The sequence below is a fragment of the Saccopteryx bilineata genome, chromosome 8 (genome assembly GCF_036850765.1).
Source record: "Saccopteryx bilineata isolate mSacBil1 chromosome 8, mSacBil1_pri_phased_curated, whole genome shotgun sequence".
Classification (NCBI taxonomy): Eukaryota; Metazoa; Chordata; class Mammalia; order Chiroptera; family Emballonuridae; genus Saccopteryx; species Saccopteryx bilineata.
The window spans coordinates 1,290,609-1,317,551 of NC_089497.1; the positions used below are offsets into that span (position 1 = coordinate 1,290,609).

The 26,943-nt window shown below is 49.6% G+C and overlaps 1 protein-coding gene across 2 annotated transcripts in view; it reads right to left on the reverse strand.

Annotated features, from left to right (window-relative positions):
- Positions 1 to 26,943, reverse strand: part of ATR (ATR serine/threonine kinase) — a 122,398-nt gene that overhangs the window by 18,553 nt on the left and 76,902 nt on the right. For both annotated transcript variants that reach the window (XM_066241020.1, XM_066241018.1), the window contains exons 27-40: positions 26,176 to 26,386; positions 24,096 to 24,274; positions 21,687 to 21,851; positions 20,583 to 20,674; positions 18,907 to 18,998; positions 18,506 to 18,683; positions 16,395 to 16,574; positions 14,869 to 15,028; positions 12,689 to 12,868; positions 8,272 to 8,414; positions 5,207 to 5,304; positions 2,845 to 3,077; positions 1,725 to 1,859; positions 81 to 281 (exon numbers count right to left, since the gene is read on the reverse strand). In XM_066241020.1, the coding sequence (XP_066097117.1) occupies positions 81 to 281; positions 1,725 to 1,859; positions 2,845 to 3,077; positions 5,207 to 5,304; positions 8,272 to 8,414; positions 12,689 to 12,868; positions 14,869 to 15,028; positions 16,395 to 16,574; positions 18,506 to 18,683; positions 18,907 to 18,998; positions 20,583 to 20,674; positions 21,687 to 21,851; positions 24,096 to 24,274; positions 26,176 to 26,386 (2,247 nt within the window). The remainder of the gene's footprint in view (positions 1 to 80; positions 282 to 1,724; positions 1,860 to 2,844; positions 3,078 to 5,206; positions 5,305 to 8,271; positions 8,415 to 12,688; positions 12,869 to 14,868; positions 15,029 to 16,394; positions 16,575 to 18,505; positions 18,684 to 18,906; positions 18,999 to 20,582; positions 20,675 to 21,686; positions 21,852 to 24,095; positions 24,275 to 26,175; positions 26,387 to 26,943) is intronic.

Consider the following 26,943-nt stretch of genomic DNA (forward strand, 5'->3'; position numbering starts at 1 on the left):
GCTTTTAAACTTCAGCTGAAAAGGTTCTCGTTATGAAATTTAAAAAAACAGAGTCATGCTTCTGTAAAACTGAAGTTTACCGTGTCATCAAAGCCCGCGATGTAAGCCCAGTGCCCGGGGAAGGGGTCGTGGCTGGCGTGGGCGCCCGGGGCCGAGGGCAGCGTGGGGATCATGACGGACTGTAGTGGGATGAGGATCTCGCTGAACGTGGCCTCGCCCACCAGCTTCTTCAGTGCTTTGAAATGCGTGCTCATGCTCAGGGTGGAGCTGCCTCCGTCCACCTGCGGGGAAGGGGGGCAGACTCGACCTTCTCTGTTCACCCTGAATTCTAGAACCCTCAGTGCCGCCCCAAATATGCTCTCATTTCTGCAGTATCTTAATGACAGTGGCTCCACAGCCTGCAGTTTTCTAAGTCACTTTTACACCTCGTCTCATTTTAACTTCTCGGTATTCTTCTGCCGAATCAATGAGAATAACCACATCACAGGACTGTAAGTGACTAAATGAGAAACCGGAGTCTCTCATCCATTATCAGACGTTACAGAACTCAAACACTTCTGCAAACCAAATTTTTTTTTTTGGTACCATATTTCATCTGGCAGCAAAATGATACCTAAATTTTCTCACTCAGAGCAAAGATGAATATGTTTCACCACAGAAATAATTATGTATCTGATTATGATACTCAATATAAAGTATATGTACTGTATACTCCCTTTAGAAATCTAAAAAGTTCTAAATTTCTAAATGTGGCGGGCCACAAAGGTTTCAGATAAAGAATTAGGAACTTGTACAGATTCCAGTGTTCAATAAGTCTTGGCCATTACAACAGTTTTTGACAATGTTGAGTGCCTCAGAAATCAGAGCATTCAAGCTGGTTAAAACAAAACCAGATTACTCTCTCAAGATGTGTGCTGTGGAGGGAAGGCGAAACGGGGGCAGTCTGTGTCTTCTCACCTAGCAACAGCCAGCAGTGACAGTGTGAGAGAGACAGAGCCGTTCACCTCACCGGGTCTCCCCTCCTCGTAACGAGCCTTGCCCACTCTGCCTCTCCCACACCCTCCTCAGAGCTTTTCCCCCTCGGATCCCTTACGTAGACGAGTGGGTCACTCCCATGAGCACTTCCTCACTCTAGTCTCAGTTTACGGAAAAAAGGAGTGGTCACAGTGAGAGCCACAGCCTGTGACTTTCCTACGAGACTGAGCTCGAGACAGGAGAGTGCGTCTTAGTCATCTCGGTCTCCCTCAGCCCAGGGCCTGCGTCCTGGCAGGAAAGCCGATGTGCATGGCCAGGACGAAGGCCACAGCCCGGCCCTCCTCCTCCCTCTCGTGACTGCAGCTTAGGGCACACGCCTTCAAAGTTTAAAGATTCGACAGAACACATCCTCGAAGACGCTTTACCCACGGCTTCCTTCACAGCCTCACGTAACCTTGTTCTTAATAAATATGGGTCATTTACTCTAAATTCACATGAAGAACTTTTAGAAATTTAGAAGTTATGTGAGAGAGGGACATATATTAGTGATTTTTAAAACCACTTTATTAAGATAAACCACACACATTTAAAGTACACAATTTGATGACATCCGGTATCTGTGCATACCAATATATGTTAGAATTTTAATCTAGTTAATCCAAGGAAAGAAAACCAGCTAAAATCCTATGGAAGTTTTATATAAAATTACCCAACACTGGTCTACAAGGTCGTAAGATTTGTGAAAATACCGGTTTATTGCACAGTTCCAGAAGCTTATCTGTTAGGCGAGTTGCATCTCCAACAAACTTTTCCAAGGACTTTTTCATCTGAATCGCTTTATTCAGGATCTCCTTGCATCTGTTCACACGCATGGGGTAAGACGACTGTCATAAAAGAAAAGTTAAATGCAGTTTTATACAAGATTCTAAAAAGATAAAACTTTGAATAAAAATCAACCTCAAAAGTATTCATGATGAGAGTTTATACAGAGACAAGATTTCTGAAAATCTAGTTGTCGACAGTATCCAGAGTCATAGACACTCCTCTCCTCTGACCTGATACCTTCCCTTCTTAGGGATCTACCCTGAAGATACATTCCCTTCTTAGGGATCTACCCTGAAGAAGTAACCAGAAATGAGAATAAATACAGATGATTCCAAATGTGTTACAATAGCAAAAAACAGTACTAAACCTTAATGATGATCAACAATTAAAATATAGATGGCTAACTACTATAAAGTTTTATAGGATTATTAATACTGTGTCTTCAAAGGGTATTTAATAACATAGAAATATGTATGATAACAATCTTAAGTGAAAAAATATAAAATTACATAGCAATGCAATCCAAATTAAGGCCAAAATATGCATAGAAAATACATAAATATACATAAAACATGAATGAATAGTAGTGAATATTTTATATCTGTGTATTATTTGTCTCTAAAATATTTATTAAACAAACATATTTACCAAGTTGTAAAGTTCCATTAATAATGCAACTAATTTTTTCTAGTATTAATAGTTCAGGTAGTTTGGGCCCTGGCTGGTTGGCTCAGCAGTAGAGCGTCGGCCTGGCGTGCAGAGTCCCGGGTTTGATTTCCGGCCAGGGCACACAGGTGAAGCGCCCATCTGCTTCTCCACCCCTCCCCCTCTCCTTCCTCTCTGTCTCTCTCTTCCCCTCCCGCAGCCAAGGCTCCATTGGAGCAAAGATGGCCCGGGCGCTGGGGATGGCTCCATGGCCTCTGCCCCAGGCGCTAAAGTGGCCCTGGTTGCAACAGAGCAACACCCCAGATGGGCAGAGCATCGCCCCTGACAGGAGGAAGGAGCCCCGGCCCCTGCACCCTGGCACCGGGCCTGGCACGTCACCTTCGACACCGCTGTCATCATCCACATGGCCTGCTGGGGATAGGCCAGGAACACTTTGGCCACCATCTCTGTCAGGACCACAAAGACCTCGTCGTGCGAGTGGCAGATGCGGGAGATGAGCTGCGAGAAGGCGGTCAGGAACTGGTACGGGGCCAGGTGGCCCGTGTGCTCCAGGATGACCTTGTTGATCTTGGCTAGATCGTTCCGCATCTGGACGCGGTCAGAGCGGCCAGCTGCAAGGAAAATCAAAGGTAAAAAAATGTTAAAAATTAAAAAGAATGAAATAGTGTATCAGTTCATCTCACAGAAGAAGTTTTGTTTTAGAAACGGCTTTAAGATGTGTAGTAATGCCCTCTGTCCACAGTTCTGCTTTCCACCTTTTCGGTTCATCTCCATTTTATAAAATGTATGAAGCTTTCTGGCAGTCAACAACTGTCTAAAAATACTGAGTGGAAAGTTCCAGAAATAGGCAGTCCTAAATTCTAAGTCACGTGCCATGCTGGGTAGTGTGGTGACATCTGCCACCTGGCCCTGTCCTCCCTGGGACACAAGTCCTCACGCTGCACGCGCTGGTCACTCAGTGGCCCTCTCAGCTGTCGGGTCGACCAGGGTGGCATCACTGTGCTTGTGTTCAAGTCGCCCTTATTTACTTAACGATGGCCCCCAAGCACAAGAGTCATGACACTGGCAATTCAGACACGCCGTAGAGTGCCCAAGAAGCCACAGAGAGCTTCGGTTAAGCGAAAGGGTGCAGGTTCTCAACAACACGGAAAGAAAACAATTGCACACTGAGGTGGCTGCAGTCTGTATACACTAAGAGGACTCTTCGATCCGTGAAGTTGCAAAGAACAGTAAAGAAGTTCCTACTAGTTTTGCTACCGTGCCCGAGGCTGCAGAAGGACAGCCACTGTGAGGAGTGCTCAGTGAGTCTGTGAAAGACAGGGACAGAAGACCGGCCGGGATGGAGAGCCACGAGCTGCCCGGCGAGCACTGGGCCCGTGAAGACTTCCGCAAAGGACGCCCAGAATGAGTGATGCCACGCCACTCACTAACCGCGGGGCGGTCACAGGGTCCGGAGCAGGTGACCCTGAACAGCACAGACACCTGGCCAGCAGCCTGCGGGAGCCGAGCGGGGTCTGTGGCCCGAGGTGTCGGGCACCCCCGGGGCGTGGGGGAGGGGCTGCTGCACATTCCTCAGGTACAGAAACGGACCAGGTGCCCGTTGGTGAAAAGAACAGTCTTCTCTGCCCAAGTAGGAACAGACATTTAGGAGCCACTGAAAAATTCCAGGGCCATTAGCTGTCACTAGAAACAAATAGCACTAGCCCTGGCCGTTTGGCTCAGTGGTAGAGCATCAGCCCAGCGTGTGTAATTTCCAGGTTCAATTCCCGGCCAGGGCACACAGGAGAAGTGCCCATCTGCTTCTCCACCCCTCCCCCTCTCCTTCCTCTCTCTCTCTTCCCCTCCCGCAGCCGAGGCTCCATTGGAGCAAAGTTAGCCTGGGCACTGAGGATGGCTCCGTGGCCTCTGCCTCAGGCGCTAGAATGGCTCTGGTTGTGACAGAGTGACGCCCCAGATGAGCAGAGCATCTCCCCCTGGTGGGCATGCTGGGTGGATCCTGGTCGGGCGCATGCGGGAGTCTGTCTGACTGCCTCCCTGTTTCCAGCTTTGGAAAAATGCAAAAACAAACAAACAAACATACAAACAGAACAAGCCACAACCCATTGTACTTTTTATGGTAAGTTATTTGACTTAAACTAGTATTTTCAGTGTCAGCTTCATCAGGGAATCAGAAGAGTTTCCACTGCAGGCTCTGAACGGCAACTACTTAAAAAGTCTACATTTAGGTATTTTAAAATCAAAACAAAACAGACCCAGGCTCACGGGTACAGACAACAGACAGGTGGCTGTCAGAGGGGAGGGGAGGGGAGAAGAGGGAGAAACTCAGTTATGAAATGAGCGATCCTGGGGATGGAGGTTACAGTGCAGGGAAGACAGCTGACAGTGTGGTGATTCTGCGCAGTGGCGGGGGGCATCGGATTCACCGCGCTGGTCCCTCTGCCAGGCGTGTGAAAGGTGAATAACCGTGTGGGACGCATGAGGCTAACAGAATATTGTTCGTTAACTGTATTTTAATTTTAAAAGTCTATGTTTAGTCTTTCTTCTTTTTAACATTCAGTTTCTTGTTCACACATATAAAATATTCTTTTACATTTCTCAATTACAGCTTTTTCTGAACTTATAAAATCTTAATTATCAAATTCATTCCTAGGTTTTAGTAAGTTAAACTGTCAAACCAAATCTGACTTCATACAAACACCGTAATTCTTGGTTCCTTAAAATGTTACGTACAAAATCATACCTTTCTCCCATTCATACGCCTTGGCGCCGAAGTCCAGCCAGAGGGACAGCATGCGGGGCATCGACTGGTATATGAACTGGTTTCCAAACCGCAGGGACCTGCAGTCACAGAGGGGACGCCTGACACAGTGTCCCTTGCTTATGTTAGATAGTAACATGTTAGGATTACACCTGACACAGTGTCCCTTGTTTATGTTAGATAGTAACATGTTAGGATTACACCTGACACAGTGTCCCTTGTTTATGTTAGATAGTAACATGTTAGGATTTAAACCACCTCTTGAGTTACAGAGAGCCTGACAGAAGCTGTGGTGTCAGCACTTCCCATGGTACAGGTCATCTTGGCCTCCTCCCCGCCCTCCCTCACTGCTCTCCTCACCGAGCCCTACACCGCCAGTGCCTCAAGGAACCCCAGGACGGCCTCCTGAGACCCCGTCTGTCCGCACTGTTCCCACACTGCTCTGTGCCTTCTGCTGCGTTCCTCGGCCGGAAGCCCCGGTCAGCCCTGTCACTCACTTCTGGGAAACTATAACTCAGTCTACCTGATTCTACCTTCCTTCCCTTTGATAAATTCTGGACTAACATCCCTTAAGTTCTAGTTTAATCATGCTCTCCCCCCTGTGCAAAAACAGGAATTAACCACCTATATATTAAGACCATGTAAACGACACTGCCTAGGATTAAAAGACACAATCTTGCTTCTTCACAACTTTCCAACCTCAGCCTCTTCCTGCACACCCGCATACCTCTTCCATGAGGTCAGACTTCATCTCCCTCCTCTCCACAAACCACTCTGACCCTGGTTCTCTGCCAGACCTGTGAAAAGCTAGCCACACCATCCCCTTGACTTGAAGGCCTCACACCCCACCTCCTTCCCGAGGCCGACCGACCCGCAGCAGAGCAGGGCAGGGCGGAAAGGGAGACCTTCCAGACCAGGAAGCCAGGGCCGGAGTTTTGGCTTCAGATTTGCCTCAAACTCATGACTTCTGGACTCGTTTGCTTTGTTTCTGGTATCTTGCTAATACCAGAGAGACATTTATACCATTTATTTTGATTCTTGATCACACATTCTATTATGTACCATTATTTAAATGTTCCGTGTGCCTCAGGGTCCCTCCATCAAACTGGCCTGTTGTTCCCGGAGGGCAAATACTAAGGCTTAATTAGTAGTGACAGTAATCCAACCACTCAGAGGATAAATCGATCTGGACAGCTGAGTGTACTCCTTTGATTTTTCCATTGATTTGAGAAAGAGACAGGAAGGGGGAAAGAGACAGAAAAAGAGAGCGAGCATGGAGGGGAGGGAGGAAGATGCATCAAGCTTCACTTAGTTCTTTCATTCCAGTTGTGCGCTCACTGACTGCTTCTCATGCCCAGACCCAGGGCTGGCATTTTATTGACCGAGCCACCCAGGCAGGGCCCTGAGTGTACTCCTTTAAGTAACCAAATGTTTTATTTTTATCTATGAATAAAATATGCTCTAAAATAGCCTTATTTTCTTCAACTACACTTACAAATATCTCACACTATACCTAACAATGTTATACACATTAACGACTCGGAAGAACTCTGTCTTAGAAGAAATGTATTATTAAATAAACGCTGTACACAATGTATCAATACATGGTCTATACTAACGCTCAAAAGCAAACGAAAGCTACTGCTCACTGTAGAAAAGGAAAATAATATCCTCTGTTTACGCTTCCATTTCAAAACACCAATAAGCAAGAAATTCTGCCTCGATAACAAGCAATTGATAATCACATAAATAAAACTGGTTTAGATTTTATAAAATTTGAATTCCATCTTGGGAAGAAAGGTTTGGCTAAAATCTTACAATCCTACCATCACAGATAAACATCTATTGCTTTAATTCCTGAAAATATTAAACTGAGAAGTCAACATACCTAATAATAGGCAACTTTAAATAGATTTATTGCTCTGAAGTGAGTTACCCTTTAGTATAAAGCAATGATAACATGCATAATAAAATAACTGGAATGTCATTATTACCTCTTAATAATTTGTGATCCTGTAAACAGTAGGCATGAGATAATATAGCATTTACTGTAACATACAAAATTAAGCTATATTTCACCTGTCACCTAGTTTAAGACATAAACTCTTTCTACAAACCTGATATCAAAACCATTCTGAGCGTCGGCCTAGCGTGCGGAGGACCCGGGTTCAATTCCCGGCCAGGGCACACAGGAGAAGCGCCCATTTGCTTCTCCACCCCTCCGCCGCGCTTTCTCTCTGTCTCTCTCGTCCCCTCCCGCAGCCAAGGCTCCATTGGAGCAAAGATGGCCCGGGCGCTGGGGATGGCTCTGTGGCCTCTGCCCCAGGCGCTAGAGTGGCTCTGGTCGCAACATGGCGATGCCCAGGATGGGCAGAGCATCGCCCCCTGGTGGGCAGAGCGTCGCCCCTGGTAGGCGTGCCGGGTGGATCCCGGTCGGGCGCATGCGGGAGTCTGTCTGACTGTCTCTCCCTGTTTCCAGCTTCAGAAAAATGAAAAAAACAAACAAAAAAAAACAACAAAAAAAAACACAACAAAACCATTCTCTTCTATACAGGGTGAGGCTAATGCAGGTTTACAGCTGTGAGCATGCAAAACAGTTTATTTTCCTCTTTTTGTTATTATTTTCCATATGAACACCTGTAAACCAACTTTGGCCACACCCCATCCACTACTTCTTAGTAACATGGGCTGGAGGGAAAGACTCCACAGGCAGTGAGATACAACCATTCAACACATACGAATCAGGGTCTTCTGGAACTCCAGGGAGGTACACTCGGGATGAGGTCTGAAATGAGGGCACTTAATTTCATTGTATCTACTAGGACTATTGAATTTTAAAAAAAGTACGCATGCTTCCCTCCATTAAAATAGTTATTTTTTAAAGGGAAGAAAAAATATAAAGAGAATATTAATAACTCATCTGAGGAGTTAGGCTGAATCAGCGGCAAAGCAGAAAACATCCTGAGTATGCCGAGATCTGTGACAACAATCCACTATCGGCAGTCACCCTGACACGTCTGATCAGCGGACGCCAGTCCCACACGCACCTCCCGAAGTGAAGGACGATGTACCGGATGAGGTCGCCCTGCTTTTCCATCTTGTTGTCTGTGACCATGGGCATCAGCTTGTCATAGTACTTGGCGAGGTAGAAGTGCCCATCCTCCCACTCGGGCAGGAACAAGGTCACATCCTGGAAGAGAGCACAGGGCAGCTCCTCAGACGGCCTGCACTGGGCTGGGGAGAGCAGGGACAGGCACTGAGACCCACAGCGGAGGCCCCATCAGGACAGCACCTCAGAGAGCCCGCACTGGGCTGGGGAGAGCAGGGACAGGCACTGAGACCCACAGCGGAGGCCCCATCGGGGCAGCACCTCAGACGGCCCGCACTGGGCTGAGGAGAGCAGGGACAGGCACTGAGACCCACAGCGGAGGCCCCATGGGGGCAGCACCTCAGAGAGCCCGCACTGGGCTGGGGGGAGCACGGACAGGCACTGAGACCCACAGCGGAGGCCCCATGGGGGCAGCACCTCAGAGAGCCCACACTGGGCTGGGGAGAGCAGGGACAGGCACTGAGACCCACAGCGGAGGCCCCATGGGGGCAGCACCTCAGATAGCCCGCACTGGGCTGGGGGGAGCACGGACAGGCACTGAGACCCACAGCGGAGGCCCCATCGGGGCAGCACCTCAGAGAGCCCGCACTGGGCTGGGGAGAGCAGGGACAGGCACTGAGACCCACAGCGGAGGCCCCATCAGGACAGCACCTCAGAGAGCCCGCACTGGGCTGAGGAGAGCAGGGACAGGCACTGAGACCCACAGCGGAGGCCCCATCGGGGCAGCACCTCAGAGAGCCCGCACTGGGCTGGGGGGAGCAGGGACAGGCACTGAGACCCACAGCGGAGGCCCCATGGGGGCAGCACCTCAGAGAGGCCGCACTGGGCTGAGGAGAGCAGGGACAGGCACTGAGACCCACAGCGGAGGCCCCATCGGGGCAGCACCTCAGAGAGCCCGCACTGGGCTGGGGAGAGCAGGGACAGGCACTGAGACCCACAGCGGAGGCCCAATGGGGGCAGCACCTCAGAGAGCCCGCACTGGGCTGGGGGGAGCACGGACAGGCACTGAGACCCACAGCGGAGGCCCCATCGGGGCAGCACCTCAGAGAGCCCGCACTGGGCTGGGGAGAGCAGGGACAGGCACTGAGACCCACAGCGGAGGCCCCATCGAGGCAGCACCTCAGAGAGCCCGCACTGGGCTGGGGGGAGCAGGGACAGGCACTGAGACCCACAGCGGAGGCCCCATCGAGGCAGCACCTCAGAGAGCCCGCACTGGGCTGGGGGGAGCAGGGACAGGCACCGAGACCCACAGCGGAGGCCCCATCGAGGCAGCACCTCAGAGGGCCCGCACTGGGCTGGGGGGAGCAGGGACAGGCACTGAGACCCACAGCGGAGGCCCCATCGAGGCAGCACCTCAGAGAGCCCGCACTGGGCTGGGGAGAGCAGGGACAGGCACTGAGACCCACAGCGGAGGCCCCATCGAGGCAGCACCTCAGAGAGCCCGCACTGGGCTGAGGAGAGCAGGGACAGGCACTGAGACCCACAGCGGAGGCCCCATCGAGGCAGCACCTCAGAGGGCCCGCACTGGGCTGGGGGGAGCAGGGACAGGCACTGAGACCCACAGCGGAGGCCCCACCGGGGCAGGGCCAAGTCTGCCAGACTCTTCCGTGTGGACAGGGAACAGCGACTTTCTTACAAACATTTCCTCAGGTTGGCCAGTCAGCACCTGCCACTGTCCGCTGGTCTACTTTATAATTTGCTACATAGGAAAAGAAAACTCCATTACACTGTGACTCTGTCTGATACATCAAAGTAATTTCCATTAGTCTTTTCTGCCTCTGTGTGTGTGTACATTTTTACTGTTAAAAAAAAAATCAAAGGAAGCAGAGATAATATCAAACTTCTGAAAAGGATAGGAATTTAAAAGCATAAAAATGTAGTTCTGAAATGATCAAAGCCCTGACCGAGTAGCTGTTGGCTGGAGCATCGTCCTGAAGCAGAGTTGCCGGGTTCATCCCCGGTCAGGGCACAGACAGAAATGGATTGATGTTCCTGACTCTGTTCCCCATGTCCCTTACTCTCTGACTGAAATCAATAAATTTAAAAAAAATTTTCTTTAGTTTTCTGTATTTTTCTTACTGATTTTCACGAGTTCTTACAGTATTCTGGACCTGAGCCTTTATCACTGATGTAATGCAAACCTCGTCATCTACGGCTCGTCCTACATTCTTCTGTGCTTCCGGCCGACGCTCCAACACACCGAGCTACCTGGCCAGGGCTGCCTCTACACTCTTCCCAGTATCTTTTCTTTTTTTTTAAGATTTTATTTATTCATTTTAGAGAAGAGGGGGGAGAGAGGAGGGGGAGGAGCAGGAAGCATCAACTCCCATATGTGCCTTGACCAGGCAAGCCCAGGGTTTCGAACCAGCGACCTCAGCGTTCCAAGTCGACACTTTATCCCACTGCGCCACCACAGGTCAGGCCCCAGTATCTTTGATAACCAGAAATTCATCATGTGAAGCTAGTGAAATGTATCAAGTGTTTCTTTTACAGTTAGGGTTTTGATCTGTTGAAGAAGTCCTGACTTTTTCAAACCGCTAGGTGTGAAGATAAGCTCCTGTATTACGTATATTTTGGGACCTTTATTATTACCTTCATTATTTGGTGTTGCACACTTAGCTCTACCACTTACCTGTGACGTTTGTTTTTGCTATAGTGTGAAGAGGAGACTGGGTCTGACCTCTTTTCCCTGTAAGGACCCGGACGACACACCACCGACCTCTTTTCCCTGTAAGGACCCGGACGACACACCACCGACCTCTTTTCCCTGTAAGGACCCGGACGACACACCACCGACCTCTTTTCCCTGTAAGGACCCGGACGACACACCACCGACCTCTTTTCCCTGTAAGGACCCGGACGACACACCACCGACCTCTTTTCCCTGTAAGGACCTGGACGACACACCACCCTTCACTGAGAAGAGGACGCCCAGGGCTCCCGGCACCCCCGGGGGCCCCTCCCTGGGCCCTGTCCTGGTGCTCTCGTCTAACCTAGCGGGAGCACAAACTCAGCTCAATTACGACAGCTCTGTAGTGTCCTGATGCCCAGGCCGCTCAGCCTCAGTCTGCCCTTCCGGGTCAGTTTACCTGTCAGTTTACTCTCTCTCTCCGGCTGTGTCCCGACAGACTGACACGAGTGATTCACATGAACGGGCCTGTCTGCCCCCCACATGCTGCTCTCCGTCTCGCCCCCGCCAGTGACCCTTCCTCAGTCGCTGTTTCCAGCGGAGCCTCAGTTTCCAGTTGTGCACATCCCCCTGACACCTCCTCAGACGGACCCCGGGGCCTCCCAGGCACCTACAACTTCCCGTGTTGTACTTCTCTCTCAGCTCATCTGCTGCACACATTCCAGCCACCGGCTCTTACTTGATTACTTCCTGTCTTCTACAGTCTTTGTTTTTTTATTTTTTAGTTCCTTTTCTAATTCTCTCAGGTGGACACTTAGCCTCATTAAGACTCACTGGGACTACATTTTCTTGTACTACATGCAAATAACATTTTAAATTCGCTTTGAGAATGGCTTTAGCTGTATCACACAGGTTTTGATACATGATGTTTTTATTATCACTCAGTTCAAAGTATCTGTTCTTCGACCCATGGGTGACTGAGAAGTATCTATCTTGTAACACCATCCACGAAAGGCTCAATAACTAGTAAGGAAGGTACAGATTGTGTTTGCTGAAAATTCTTCAGGCCAGGGGGTCGTAAGCCTGGGGGAATGCAGGGGAGGGGTGGGTGGTGAAGTGCTGACCACATCTGCCTCCCGCCCCGAGCTGGTGTCACAGTGGGTGTGCTTTGTAACAACCCCCAGCTGTAGACTCACGCTGGGTACTCACTACTGAGGTCAGAGAAGTCTCCTGGCTATTTTTATACATGTGTTCTTCCATTTGGGCTTTCAAATCATTTTATCCATTTTCAAAAACAGAGAGTGGCCAGGCAGTGGCGCAGTGGATAGAGCGTCGGACTGGATGCAGAGGACCCAGGTTCGAGACCCTGAGGTTGCCAGTTTGAGCGCGGGCTCATCTGGTTTGAGCAAAAGCTCACCAGCTTGAACCCAGGGTCGCTGGCTCCAGCATGGGGTTGCTCGGTCTGCTGAAGGCCCACAGTCAAGGCACATATGAGAAAGCAATCAATGAACAACTAGGGTGTTGCAATGCGCAATGGAAAACTAATGATTGATGCTTCTCATCTCTCTCCGTTCCTGTCTGTCTGTCCCTGTCTATCCCTCTCTCTGACTCACTCCCTGTCTCTGTAAAAAAAAATAAAATTAAAAAAAAAATCTTTAAAAAAACAAACAAACAAAAAAAACCAGAGAGTGAGTGTCACATGAAGCTGCATGACGCATCTACTTGCCTTATACTTTTTCATAACGGCGTTGCTCTCAAAGTTGGCTGTCTCCTCCATGAACCGGCCCACGAGCAGCATGGCTCGACCGTGGATCAGCATGCTCTTACTCTCAGCTGGGGTCTTATTTTCAGGAAAACATAATTCAACACCCTTTTGAAGAACAATTAGTGCCTGGTGAACATCACCCTGAAAGAAAAAAAAGGCCAACAGCAAACCTTTTACTTTAAGAACATATTTCCATCTTCTGAGAAACAAATAAAATCATTATGATGTCAAGTTCAGGATAGTTACTGTATAAACCCATCTGAATTTCACGTTCAGCTCATATTTCTACTCTATAAAGTAAAATCCCGAAAGGGAAGTGTGTCTTCATTCCATGTAGAAATTATATTCCTTTACTCATTCATGTTATTGTCAATCAAAGGCAGGAAACTGAAGATGTACCTGTATGTCTGGGGATAAAAATGAATAAATCAAAATCTCTGATTTGAAGAGCTCACAGTCAAATGAGGAAACAGCCTTTTATATAAGACAACACACTGTGCCAAGAGCTATAACAGAGCAACTCACAGGGGCACTGTGGGGGCAAAGAGAGAGGGCGCTGTCCCCCAAATGCACCTGAGAAGACAAGAAAGTGGGGGAGAGCGGCAGCCAGGAAAGGTTATGAAATGAGGAACGCCTGAACTAGGTCTTAAAGAATGAGTGTCAACTGCCCTGGCAGAGAATTCAGTGAATGACATTCTTGGTAGAAAGAAAAAAAAATTTCATTGGGAAAAACAAGTCGTCCGATTTTAGCTTCAAGGGTCTGCGAGAGTGACCAAGAAAACGAAGAGACAGACTGGGGGTCCGGGACCCTGTGGACTGCCCCGCGCTCAGACGCACCTCGAAAGGCACAGGCACGCTGTGCGGGACTTGAATCAGTGTGACTCTGGGGAGCCCCGCAGACTGCAGCACTGTGCTCGGAGAACAGCTGAGAAGCCAGCGGGCTAGTGACATTGTTCTGCCTACGAATGGCAGGAATCAAAGCAGCAGAGACAATGAAGAGGGAGAGAATGCTGAAGACACTTCTAAAGGAGACTCAGTCTCCAGCTGGACGCGGAGAGGGTGGAAGCATGAGAGAAAGATTCCTGCCTCGGGTGAGAGAAGGCAGCGGCGTCCTTCCCAGAATAAAGGGAATTTGGGAGGAGAAACGGGCATTGAGGACTGGATGATAAACTGCTTTTTTAAATTACTGTGTTGAAGGTATTGTAACACACAGATTAGCACTAGCTCGGTAACTGATGTGGCCTGGACGATGACCTTCACTTCCTGTCGGGGAAGCACCTTCTCTCCTGTCCTTTGTCCACCACCAGGAAGTGGGGCGACCCCAGCTGCACCAACCACCTGTAACTGTCGCTTTCAGAACAGGCGATGCCTACTACTCGCTCTGCACTGGCGCAAGCGTGAGGAAACAAGTGAGAGCCACGTAAATCTGGGACAGGAGCGTCACAGTCACGACATTGAGAAAGCCCCTTCCTCACGACTGCAGCTTTAAACGGGGCCCACGGGGGACCCTAGGTCTGACGCTAAGCCCTTTGCGACGGGCTGAACTAACGAGAAGTGAATGCTCACAGCGACACTGCCCAGTCCACACCTGACCCACTACCTGCCAAGGACGTATGAGGACAGGGCTGTGTTCACTGACAAGTGCTGCCTGAGTTCTCAACACACGCACCCCTGACATGCACAGGTCACTATCAGGTGAAGGCTGGTCCCTCCCTCAGGAATGACATGCACAACAGATGAAAACGGAAGGAACGAGTTTCCGTCTTGCACTGGAAAACCCTGGGGCCCGCGGGACAGAAGGCGAGCCCCCCTCCCCCACCCTGGAAGATGAAAGGGGAAGGCCCCCCCCACCCTGGAAGATGAAGGGGGAAGGCCCCCCCACCCTGGAAGATGAAGAGGGAAGGCCCCCCACCCTGGAAGATGAAGGGGGAAGGCCCTCCCACCCTGGAAGATGAAGGGGGAAGGCCCCCCCCACCCTGGAAGATGAAGGGGGGCGGGGGAAGGCCCCCCCCACCCTGGAAGATGAAGGGGGAAGAACCGTGACAGGAAGAGAAGCCAGGAACTGACATCGCGGTGGCCTCACTCAGGCCGCTGCAGGAGTCCACAGCTGCGGGAGCACACGGACGGACACGGGACGGTACCTTGGACCGCAGCCACTTCGCCCTCTCCACGTACAGCTCGGCCAGCCGGGACTCGCCGGCGTTGAGCAGCGCGTTGAAGGCGGTCTGGTGGTGGCCGGCCTTCCGGGCCACCCTGGCGCTCTGCAGCCAGCACTCGCCAACCATCTCCGCCGTGTCTCGGCTGCGGGCGACACAACAGCACAGAGAGAGCATGTCCACATGTGCTCCATGACAACCAGAACACCCCTTCCTAACACGGGACATCCTATCACGTGTGCTCCGTGACAACCAGAACAGCCCTTCCTAACACGGGACATCCTATCACGTGTGCTCCATGACAACCAGAACAGCCCTTCCTAACACGGGACATCCTATCACATGTGCTCCATGACAACCAGAACACCCCTTCCTAACACGGGACATCCTATCACGTGTGCTCCGTGACAACCAGAACAGCCCTTCCTAACACGGGACATCCTATCACGTGTGCTCCGTGACAACCAGAACAGCCCTTCCTAACACGGGACATCCTATCACGTGTGCTCCGTGACAACCAGAGCAGCCCTTCCTAACACAGGACATCCTATCACATGTGCTCCATGACAACCAGAACACCCCTTCCTAACATGGGACATCCTATCACGTGTGCTCCGTGACAACCAGAACAGCCCTTCCTAACACGGGACATCCTATCACGTGTGCTCCGTGACAACCAGAACAGCCCTTCCTAACACGGGACATCCTATCACATGTGCTCCGTGACAACCAGAACACCCCTTCCTAACACGGGACATCCTTATCATGTCAAAGGAGTCCAAACTTCATTTGTTAAAAAATATTTTTATTTTCTTAAAGCACTCCATGTTATGGACGCTGTGTCTGGAAGACCTATCACTGACCTCTATCACTGACCTGTGTCTGCAGCTTCTCCGGGTAAGTCTTCTGCACTAAGAGAAAGACACACGGCAGGAACACGTGATGCTTACGCTCTAGGTTCACTTCAACTACACGGGGTAGCCTCAACAATTAAAAACAGAAATATGTGTATGGCCCTGGCCGGTTGGCTCAGTGGTAGAGCATTGGCCTGGCGTGCAGGAGTCCTGGGTTCGATTCCCAGTCAGGGCACACAGGAGACGCGGCCATCTGCTTCTCCACCCCTCCCCCTCTCCTTCTTCTCTCTCTCTTCCCCTCCCGCAGCCAAGGCTCCATTGGAGCAAAGATGGCCTGGGCGCTGAGGATGGCTCCATGGCCTCTACCTCAGGTGCTAGAATGGCTCTGGTTGCAACAGAGCAATGCCCCAGATGGGCAGAGCATCGCCCCCTGGTGGGCATGCTGGGTGGATCCTGGTTGGGCGCATGTGGGAGTCTGTCTGACTGCCTCCCCGTTTCTAACTTCAGAAAAATATAAAAAAAACAAACAAACAAACAAAAAAACCAAAACGGAAATATGTGTATGCAGAGAGAAAATTAGGGAAAATAAATACGCTCAAATAATATGGAAGTGCGTTTCTAACTTCACGGTAGCTGCGTAAGAGGAAGTATGGAAACCTTTTGCTGAGACTCAGCAGAGCCCTGCGGAGGGCCAGGACGGGCTCCTTGGCTCTGTAGGAGTTCTGGGTCATCTCCAGCCGGGCCGCCCAGTCCAGGGAGTCCTCCTGAGCGCTGCTGCCGGGAGGCTGGGGGAGGAGAGGCGCGACGCTGTGCTCCAGCTCACAGAGCATGTGCAATCTGCAGAGAGAGGGGGCTTGTGTTCAATGCAACATTCGTCCTTACTGACCTCACACATACAGCATGTGCTTTAAATTAGCCATGAAGAATCTGACATGTCCAGTTTTCTGTGGAAGAACTTTAATATATATCCTCAGCAAATATAAATAGTAACATCTTTTCATATGGGGTAGAAATACCAACTTATGTTTACTTAAATATTTAGTGCTTTGCTGCGATCCCCAAATTCCTATGGATTAGAGAAGAATATATAAAACTAAACTCAAATGTGTGAAAACGAAACTTGATCTCCTACGTAAAGATAAAAGAAAACTTGGATTGTTACATGTCAACCTAACTATCTATACACAGAAGGACCTGGCACATAGATGCCAGTAAAAAATGCAAAATGATGTCACGTGGTTCTTTTTTACCCAAGAGTAATGGAAACACTCATGACACTTTTACAACAGCCTCTCTCCCGTGTAAAGCCGTCGGTGTCTGACTCCGTCAGTGTTCAAGAATATCGCTACAGGCCCTGCCGAGCGGCTCAGGGGGCCAGAACACCGTCTGACACGCCAAGGCTGTGGGTTCAATCCCCGGTCAGGGCACAGACAAGCATCAACCAGAGTGCACAAGTAGTGGTACAGCAAACCGATGTTTCTCTCTCCCCTTCCTTCAGGAAGACAGTAACAGAACAGAAATAAAACTGGTGGTTCAAACTCTTTCTTGGTTTCGTTAAGCTGTTACCAAAGGTGGTTATACAAACAGTAAATTCTTCTAACTAAAGATAAATGCTTGCCCTGGCCAGATGGCTTGGTTGGTTAGATCATCATCCTGAAGTGCAGAGGTTGCTGGTTTGATCCCTGGTCAGGGCTCCTACAGAAACAGATCTGTGTTCCTCTCTCTCTCTCTCTCTCTCTCTCTCTCCCCCTTTCTCTCTCTCTAAAATCAATCCATTAAAAATTTTTTTTAAATAAAAATAAATGCTTACTTATCTTTTCACTTTATTGTAGTTCAATTAAACCATGTTTAATTATTTTCTTCAGATGAATTAAGAGACCTAAAATGTTTTCCATAAAGTTCTTTCTTACTTCTAATAGTTAATATTCCTTTCTAGTAATGTAATGCCTACATTTTGGGGGGAAAATGTCAAATGCCTTTCTTAAGGGCATTGAAGAAGGAAAGGGGACAAGTAGTGAACACCGATTGCCAAGCACAGATGTCTAGATTATTCAGATCAGCTGTATAAAAAATAAACTATGAATTACATCAGGACAAATACAAGGGTTTTTTTTTGGGTTTTTTGTTTGTTTTTTTAAAGACTTTATTTATTCATTTTAGAGAGGAGAGAGAGAGAGAGAGAAGGGAGGAGCAGGAAGCATCAACTCCCATATGTGCCTTGACCAAGCAAGCCCAGGGTTTTGAACCTGCGACCTCAGCATTCCAGGTCGACGCTTTATCCACTGTGCCACCACAGGTCAGGCGGGTTTTTTATTTTTTCTATCTCATGATTGCCTTCCCAATCAATAGAATGTATGTTAGAACATTCTTTTAGACTTTACTCATTTTAGAGAGAGAGAGAGAGGGAGGAAGGGAGAGGGAAAGGGAGAGGGAAAGGGAGAGGGAGAGAAAGAGGGAGAGGGAGAGGGAGAAAGGGGAAGAACAGGAAGCATCAACCCCCATATGTGCCTTGACCAGGTGAGCCCAGGGTTTCAAACCAGCAACCTCAGCGTTCCAGGTTGACCCTTTATCCACTGTGTCACCACAGGTCAGGCACAGAATGTATGTTAAAACATTCTTAAAATAGGGTGATTGTGAGTTAAAGAATGAAAAAGCCATCTTTTTTAGCCACGCACGATGGCAAACAAACTATCCGTTGTCTATGAATCAGAAAAGTCTGGGCCATCAGACGACACGCACAGACCAGGGACACAGGAAGCTCTCAATACCTCACTATGTACTCGTATCCGCGCTGGTAAGAGCCCCTCTCGAAGCTTGCCGCCGACAGAGGCACGATCTGCTCCGCTCTCACGAGTTTCAACGTGTCATAGAAAGTGGCGGCATCTCGTTTCTTGGCTGACAGCAACAGCTGCCCCAGTCTGACGCTCCAGGTGGTCGACTTCCTGTCTGGAAAACAAACGAAGGCCGAGGAGTGTGAGAGCCAGGTCTGCGAACCGGCCTCACGGGGCGACGTGGTCGGAGGACACGCTGACCAGGTGGTTCCATGCAGCTTTGAACAGGTAAGCGAGGCTCTTGTAAAACAAGCTGAGAGGTTCACTGTGACTTTGCTACTTAAGTCTAACTGTTTACGACACAGTAAAACTGCTCGTATCTTAAGATGTAACTTTACCTGCCGCCAAATAGTTTTCCACCAGATCCCACTGGGACAGTTTCCAAGCGGCTTCCACTCTGTAAGTGTTCAGCTCATCTGTCCACTCCGACCTATTACAAGAAACAGTGTCAATGTAGCTTCTACTTATTTAAATTTGAGGTGGCATGTAAGATTATTTCATTGTTTTCTATCCTCTATTAATTGTATTTATTTATTGTTCTGTTTATTGTGTCTGTACTGTATTTTGTTCTTAGATACAAAATAATTAGGTCTACCCAAAAGAACCTCCCAAATTTTTATCTTTTGAGAGAAAGAGACAGAGAGAGAAGCAACAACTCATTGCTTCACTTAGCTGCACACCCAGTAATTGTTTCTCATATGTGCCCGGACCAGGGCTCGAACCAGCGACTTTGAGGTCAAGCTGGTGCCCCTAGCATTGACCTTGTGACCTCAGTGCTCTAGGATGACACTCTACCCACTATGCCATGGCCAGGGCAGAACCTCCTAAATTTTCATCTTTCTATTTCCCCAAAACATCTCTTTAACAATTACTTCCGATGGAGCCATTAGAAAATGCCATTCCTTGATGAATCAGATCGGGCCCTGCGCTGGAGCAGAGTGAACACCTGGATAACCACAAAGTGCACCTGTAAGATGAGCTTCGTGCTTCACTTGAACAAAGGGAGAAGAGGAAGAGCCAGCTGAACACACCTGTGTCAGGTGTTCAGGGGTAAGCCACTCCCAACACTCAGGGATGATGAATGAAGTTTCAGGTGAGATGACAGGAGAGGACGCAGCGTGTCAGGGGCAGGAGCGGAGTGCAGAGACACACAGTGACGTGAGGGCGTGACAGTCACAAAGCAGGTATTCCCAGAGAAACAAAGCGTACGACAATCGCTCACTCAAGTCTGTGTCTACTCTTAGACCGATTTCAGGAACTCCAAAATATGAGTTTGCAAAAACAGTCTGATATGTATGGGTAATTAATTTCCATAAGTATTCTATTTAAGTGGCACTAAGATAGCTGGTGATGTTTTAGATCATGACTCCACACAAGAAGCTAGACTTTCCTCACATTTCTTCTTTACTAGCACCCCATTTGAATACCTGCTATATGAGACCCCGGGTGGGGTGCACTTTTCCATTTAGTTAACCAGTGACAATGAAAGGCCCCTATATTTCTATGTTATAAAGAAGGTAACAGAGTCAGGGAGGATCAATGCCCTTAAAAGTCCTCCTTGCTCTTTCTGTAGTAAAAACACATTTTAAAAATGTAACAAATTAGTTAACTAGTATTTGTTTTATTTTAAAAAATCTAAAATAGCGGCATGAATATTAAATATTCTCTAATTTCTTTTTCTTTTTTTTTCTGAAGTGAGGAAGAGGCAGTTATACAGACTCCCGCGTCCGCCTGATCAGGATCCTCCCAGCATGCCCACCAGGGGGCGATGCTCTGCCCATCTGGGGCGTTGCTCTGTTGTAACTGGAGCCATTCTAGCACCTGAGGTGGAGGCCATGGAGCCATCCTCAACGCCAAGGTCAACTTTGCTCCAATGGAGCATTGGCTGCGGGAGGGGAAGAAAGAGACAGAGAGAAAGGAGAGGAGGAAGGGTGAAGAAGCAGATGGTTACCTCTCCCATGTGCCCTGACCAGGTACAATAACAAAGGAAAATCATTCTTTTAAAAGACATTACCTGTTAGCATGCACTCCGTTCACCTGAGTGATTACAGTGGATAGCTGGCCAAGACCCAGCATGGACCTCACCACACCATGATAATGAACGATCTAAAAATTTAAAGGTATTTAAATAACAATCGTCACTTCAAATGTATCCTGGGAACCCAAAATGGTTTAATATTTATTTTATAAAACACTATGCCTCTTGTGGAGCCCACACATGTTAGTTCAGTGTCATCAGGCTTGGCATATGGCAATCTCCTACCCATGTCAGAACACATCTGCGTGTTTATTTAAAATGCAGACAACCTTAAAAAACTCAGATTAAATTCATTATTTTTGCCCAAAGGTGGCCTAATTTTTGGTTTAAATCAAACATCAAAGTAACAAATAACTCTTTAATATTTTATTTAAAGATTATTTGTCATAACTGTCACATAATATGTAAAAGTTCAATGACACAGCATTATTAATGCAGATTTTGTGTTTTAGTAACAAAAAAGTTTAATGGAATTATGCAATATTCTTTAAAACTGAACACAAGACTATGAAAAACAAAAGCCCTGGATGCCGAGTCTCTGAGAAAATAACACGTTAACTACGATACAAAGCAGTGCTCCAGGATCAGAGAGAACTTCAGCCGGGATTATAAATCAGCGGTTCTGAGCCCCTTCCTTTCCCGATAAACTCGGGCTTGGCAGCACCCCCCTCACTCAGCTCTCCGAGGGGGTCGCAGACACTGGCAGGGAGCGTGGGAAATCTCAGTTTCTTCGAGTATCACTATTACCATCAAAAACTGATGCCTGTCTTACACCTTTAATAGCAGGCTGACACTATGTTAATTTTAGAGTAATCTGACACACCGTTTAAAATAAATATACTCTGTGAAAAATCGCCCTGGCTTGGGGGGGTGCCAGGTCATAGAGGCCTGGCGCTGGAAGGGCTGTAGGAGATCATCTGGCGCAGTCTCGAACGTCATCAACCAGGGAATGCAGGAACGCACGCTCGGCGCTGATTAGTCCCCGGGACCCTGGGACCCGGTGGAGACGGCAGAGGGACTGAATTTATTTTGGTTTTTTTTGGGGGGACTGAGTTTTGCGGGCGCCCCGCGGCCCCTCACCTGGTCGGGCTCCAGCTGGATGGCCCTGTCGTAGCAGGCGGTGGCGTCCCTCAGCAGGCCGATGCTCTCGTGCTCCAGGATCTGCTCCTTGAGCGAGGGCTCCGCCTTCCGCAGCGCGCTGACCCCGGCCACCCCGTCCGGCTCGTGCATGGCGGCGTACAGTTTCTGTGTTCAGCCATTGGAAACAATAAAATGAGGGGAAAGATGACCATGAAACACCAGTTCATGTGAAAGGGACGTACGAGAATTTCTTCTCCAAGCAGCGATGAGTTCTTCTCAAGGCTGACGACACACAATAAAATCACTTTTATTCCCAGACTTTCTATCCCTGCCACACTTAAAGACAAACCTGTGTTCCTAACCGTTACTCTAACACACTGTAAAGAGCCTCAAGGTCCCGAACTCTCTTTAAACCCAATTTAAAATAAATTCTGTTGAGTACAGTTTATAAGTGTTTCATTCAATCTGAAATAAAAAGCCCTGTAAACAAGCACTTTAACATGCTGGTATCTGGATGCGTTCAAGAGACCAAGACGCCCATCTGGTCCAAAGAGACTGGGGCAGAGACGTGCTGAGGGGCATCAAGCTCAGAGGAGGCGGGAGAGGCTGGCAGCCTGGGAAATGAGCGGAGAGGGCAGCGCCAGGGAGAGAGGGCAGGTGGTAACCAGGAATGAGCGGGCCAATAAAAGTGGAAGCAGGAACCGGAGCGTCTGAGGAGACCTAGAGAAGGGGTGCCCCAGGAGTTGTGGGGGAGAAGCAGACGCCTTGCTTAAGGAAGGAGTGGTCGAACAGTGCAGGCTGACAGGAGGGCCGGGAACACTGGGTTTGGTGACAAGAGCGGGGACGGCAGGATGGGACCAGAGGTCCTGGCGGAGCAGGCCCAGAGCAAAGGGGAGAGGTGCCTGACGGTGAGACAGACAACTCTTCTAAAGCCATGTGGAGGGCAACAGACGGAGCCTCTGCCGGAGCACGAAGACCAAGGGATTGTAGGAAATCAAAGGGGGTGGCACAGCGTGTCTGCACCCTCTGCAGCCTGGAGAGTGTCAGCGCTCCTGGGGGAGGCAGGATGCTGGAAGGTGTGACTGCTTGGAACAGAGAGCTGAGCAGAGGCTTGCACTGAAGGAAGGGGGGAGGGGAGGGGAGGGGAGGGGAGAGGGGGAGGGGAAGGAAAGAGGGGGGTGTGGGGGAGGGGAAGGAAGGAGGGGAGGGGAGGGGAGAACTCATGCTGAGGCCCCAGTATCTGCAGACGGGGCAGACACTTGCTAATGCACAGTGCAGCACGCAGCAGCTGAGAAGGGAGGAGGGTAAGACCTGAGGGGAGGAGGGGAGGAAGCGGTCGTCTACGGAGAGACATCCAGAAGAGCAGCCGCAGCGCTGGGCTGCGAACTGAAAAGCAGTGAAAGCCAGTCCTGGGACTGAAGGTCCCCAGCCACGGCCAGCGGCTCCCACGCAGACACCGGCGGGCAGACGGGCGAGGGCAGGGGGGCTGGAGCTGCACCGAGCCGGCAGGCAGCATACAGAGGGAGGGGAGACCCAGGATGGTGAGCAACCCGTCAGGGGTCGGGGGTGATTGAACAAGAAACAAGGGACACAATGCGAGGGGACACAGCACAGGGGTGGGCTCACAGCTCCTGAGGCCCGTTCTGGCCACACTGCTTCCCACCCTGGGAGACGCCCAGCAGAGCTGCTCTCCCGCGTCAGTGCCACCGCCCTGGCCACCCCTGCCCTTGCGGCCTTCTCCCTCCTCAAGAAGGATCCCCTGAACCACTTCTCAGGCGTGGTCAGGGCTGATCCCTGCTGTAAGGGTACCTCCCCTCCCCGCTGCCCTCCCCCGCCCCCCAAGGTCCCCCCCGTTTCCCATGACAACAGTGACGCCTGCTCCCTGACATTCCAGCCCTGCCCGGCTCCTCCCTCTACAACGCCACAGGCATTCCGCTCCAGTGCCCTCCTACCCCTTCACTGCTCAGATCCCCCAGAGCCCCGGGCAGCTCAGACGTCCTCTGAGGTCTCCCTCCGCCACTCCCTCCGCACTCCTTCTGGGATCCACAGGGATGCTCCGTGTGGCGTGTCTGCCTCCTTCCACTTACCACCCACTCGGTCTTCAAGACCCCCAGACGTCACCCCCAGGAAGCTCCCACGGAGCCCGGGCTCGCCACCCCGTCTCTCGCCACAGCCCTCGCAGAACACGAGTTAACTGTCCCTCCTCAGGGCACACCGATGTCACTGTACCCAGGCAATGACATTAAATCAAGTGATTCTCTCTCTCCATGGGTCTGTAAGCGTCTGCAGTGCTCACAGACACCCAGTTCCCAGCACAGCATCTCCACACCCGACAGAACGGACAATGTAACAATGTAACAACATGGGCTGGCAATAAACACGATTCAATTCACTGTAGGAACTGCGAACCTGCAGAAATCCCAGGTGCTCCTGAATGTCCTGCTTCTTCTCCGTGATGAACGACTCGAAGTGCATGACAGCGCGCGTGTACGCCTTGGAGCGGAAGGACGCCCCCGCCAGCGTGTCCTGGGGAATGAGGTCCAGGAAGCGGGCCACACTCTGATAGTCTTCGTAACCCGCCGGGGACACTGCGGCAGAAGGAGACAGGCCACTGAAGACTTAGAAAAGGGAAGTCCACGAGGGTTCACCTCAACGTCAGTGCTCTTGTGCTCTTTGCTCCATCTACGGCACTAGCAAAGTCATCAGCACATATGAGGGGGCCACACTCAGAAGGCAGCTGTCAATAAGACGCCAGCTCGGAGGGCTCCTGCCTCAGCCCCCGTCCTTACAGCCCCTGCTGGGGACAATCACAGAAAGCGCCAGAATTTCTGTCTCCTCACCAATAAAAGGAGAGTCTCATTGTCCATCCTACCTTCCTTACAATGTTGTGGTGAGCATTAGGCACAAAACTACACTAACTGCTGAAAAGATACAAACACGATACAAAAGATATAAAGTTATTAATTACTGGTAACTAACAGCACTGATTGAGTATAGCCATCGGTAGGGGAAAAGCTGAAATATCACAATAAGCTTTTTAATTTTAAAGTTTAGAATTCTTTGTTAACAACCTGTGTTGACATAAGTTGGAAACTTCTAAATGAGAGCAGTCCAATGTCTGAATTCTTATTTAAAACATATTAGTTTTAATAATGATTCGTAATGGTATGTGGAAAACGGAGTAGAAATAAATTTCTCCCAAATTTAAATAATAGAGATAGTAAATTGAGCAAAAAAAGGCAAAAAGAAAAAAACAGAAAACACTAACAAGACACAAACACCGCTGTGGTGATAGCTGGGGGGGGTTGGAAGGGGGGGGAGTTGGAAGGAGGTGGGGAAGTTGGAAGGGGGGGGTTGGAAGGGGGGGGAGTTGGAAGGGGGTGGGGGGTGAATGGTGGCAGAGGAGACCTGAGTCGGGGGAAGGGTGAACACAGTGCACAGATGACGTGTTGCAGAACTGAGCACACAAAACCTGGGTCATTTTGCTAACCGGTGTCACCCCAATAAGTTCAATTAAAACTTTTTAAAAAATAAGTAAAATCTGCAATAATAAATATATAATATTTAAAATAAGTCCTTTACTTCCATCAAAAAATGTGTATCATTTCAAATTATAAGAAATATTAAAGATATTATACTTTTGAACCGTTGTAAATATTATCCTTGAGAGCTAGAATGTTCATTGCAATGTTAGCAGAAGCGGTGACCAGAGAGTTCATGCTTGGCTTTATGATGCCATTTCCACAGGCAGAAACAGGAACAAACATTACGTGTTAGATAATGGAATCTATCAGCCACATTCCAGAGAAAAACATTCCCCCAGACATAATTACTGCCTGTTCAAAAAGTAAAAAAAATCTTTAGAAAACTACTCTCGTGCTCAGCCACAGGAACACCGGAGCTGCACAGGTACCGGGGCCAGGGGACACCCGGAAATGGAGGACTGGGGAAGAGAAGGCCTCTGCAAGAGCTGTTGGTCAGTGTTTCCAATTAGCCTCAAAGCCTGGGGGGGGGGGGGCTAGAACATGCCACGCCCATGAAAATGGCTGAGGTGTGCAGAGGCAGGCAGGTGACAGACGCCGTCCACTTGCTGCAAGGAGAGAAGGTCACAGACACGAAGAGTGTCTGCCACACTTCACCACTTACACACTCAGCCTCTTACTTTAATCTGCAACATCCTGAGCGGTACCATCAGTCCTGCGTCACACTGACAAGAACTAGTGGGTGTCCTGCCTGAGAAAATGAGACTGGGAACTCAGAGCAGCGGTTCAGTGATTCTCAACCTGTGGGTCGCGACCCCACCCACAGGTTGAGAACCGCTGACTTAGAGGTTTGCTAACTCTAAATTCACTCCTTTTTCTCAGTGAAAAGGCCACCTTAAGAAAAAAAAAAAGGTCTTTTAACAGCTATCGCTGAAACGTCAGGACTGACCCAGAAAGGAGCTGCTCTGGACATAACTGAGACTTGTGGAGCCGGTGGCCGGACTCACCCAGTGGGCACGCTTTGTCCCGGCCGGGCTTGCCCTGCGGGAACTTCTCCGCATTCAGCGCCTGCAGCTTGTGCCGCGACCACTGCGTGAGGTGGTCGATCATGGAGAACACCGTCTGGGTGCTCAGCTGCCACAGGTCAGACGCGCTGTCCTGGGTCCCCGTGCCGTGCTGGTCGTCATGCTTCAGGACGGCCATGATTTCTGCGTGAACCTGAGAAGAAACCGTGGTGTGGTGGATAATGTGTCTACATGTCAGCGTACTAGTACCGAGCCATTCTACGACTAAGGCAACAACTTTCAAAAGAAAAAACACACCATCAATTAATAATAAATTATCCCTCTTAGCTATAGTTAAGCCAATAAAAGTTTACATTAAAAAGAAAATCTGTACAGCCTAGTGTGAGGAGGACCCGGGTTCGATTCCCGGCCAGGGCACACAGGAGAAGCGCCCATTTGCCTCTCCACCCCTCCGCCGCGCTTTCCTCTCTGTCTCTCTCTTCCCCTCCCGCAGCCAAGGCTCCATTGGAGCAAAGATGCCCCAGGCGCTGGGGATGGCTCTGTGGCCTTTGCCTCTGGCTCCTAGAGTGGCTCTGTTCACAACATGGCGACTCTCAGGATGGGCAGAGAATCTCCCGCTGGTGCGCAGAACGTGGCCCCATGGTGTGAGGGCCGGGTGGATCCCGGTCGGGCGCATGCGGGAGTCTGTCTGACTGTCTCTCCCTGATTCCAACTTATAAAAATGAAGAAAAAAAAAAAAAAAAGAAAATC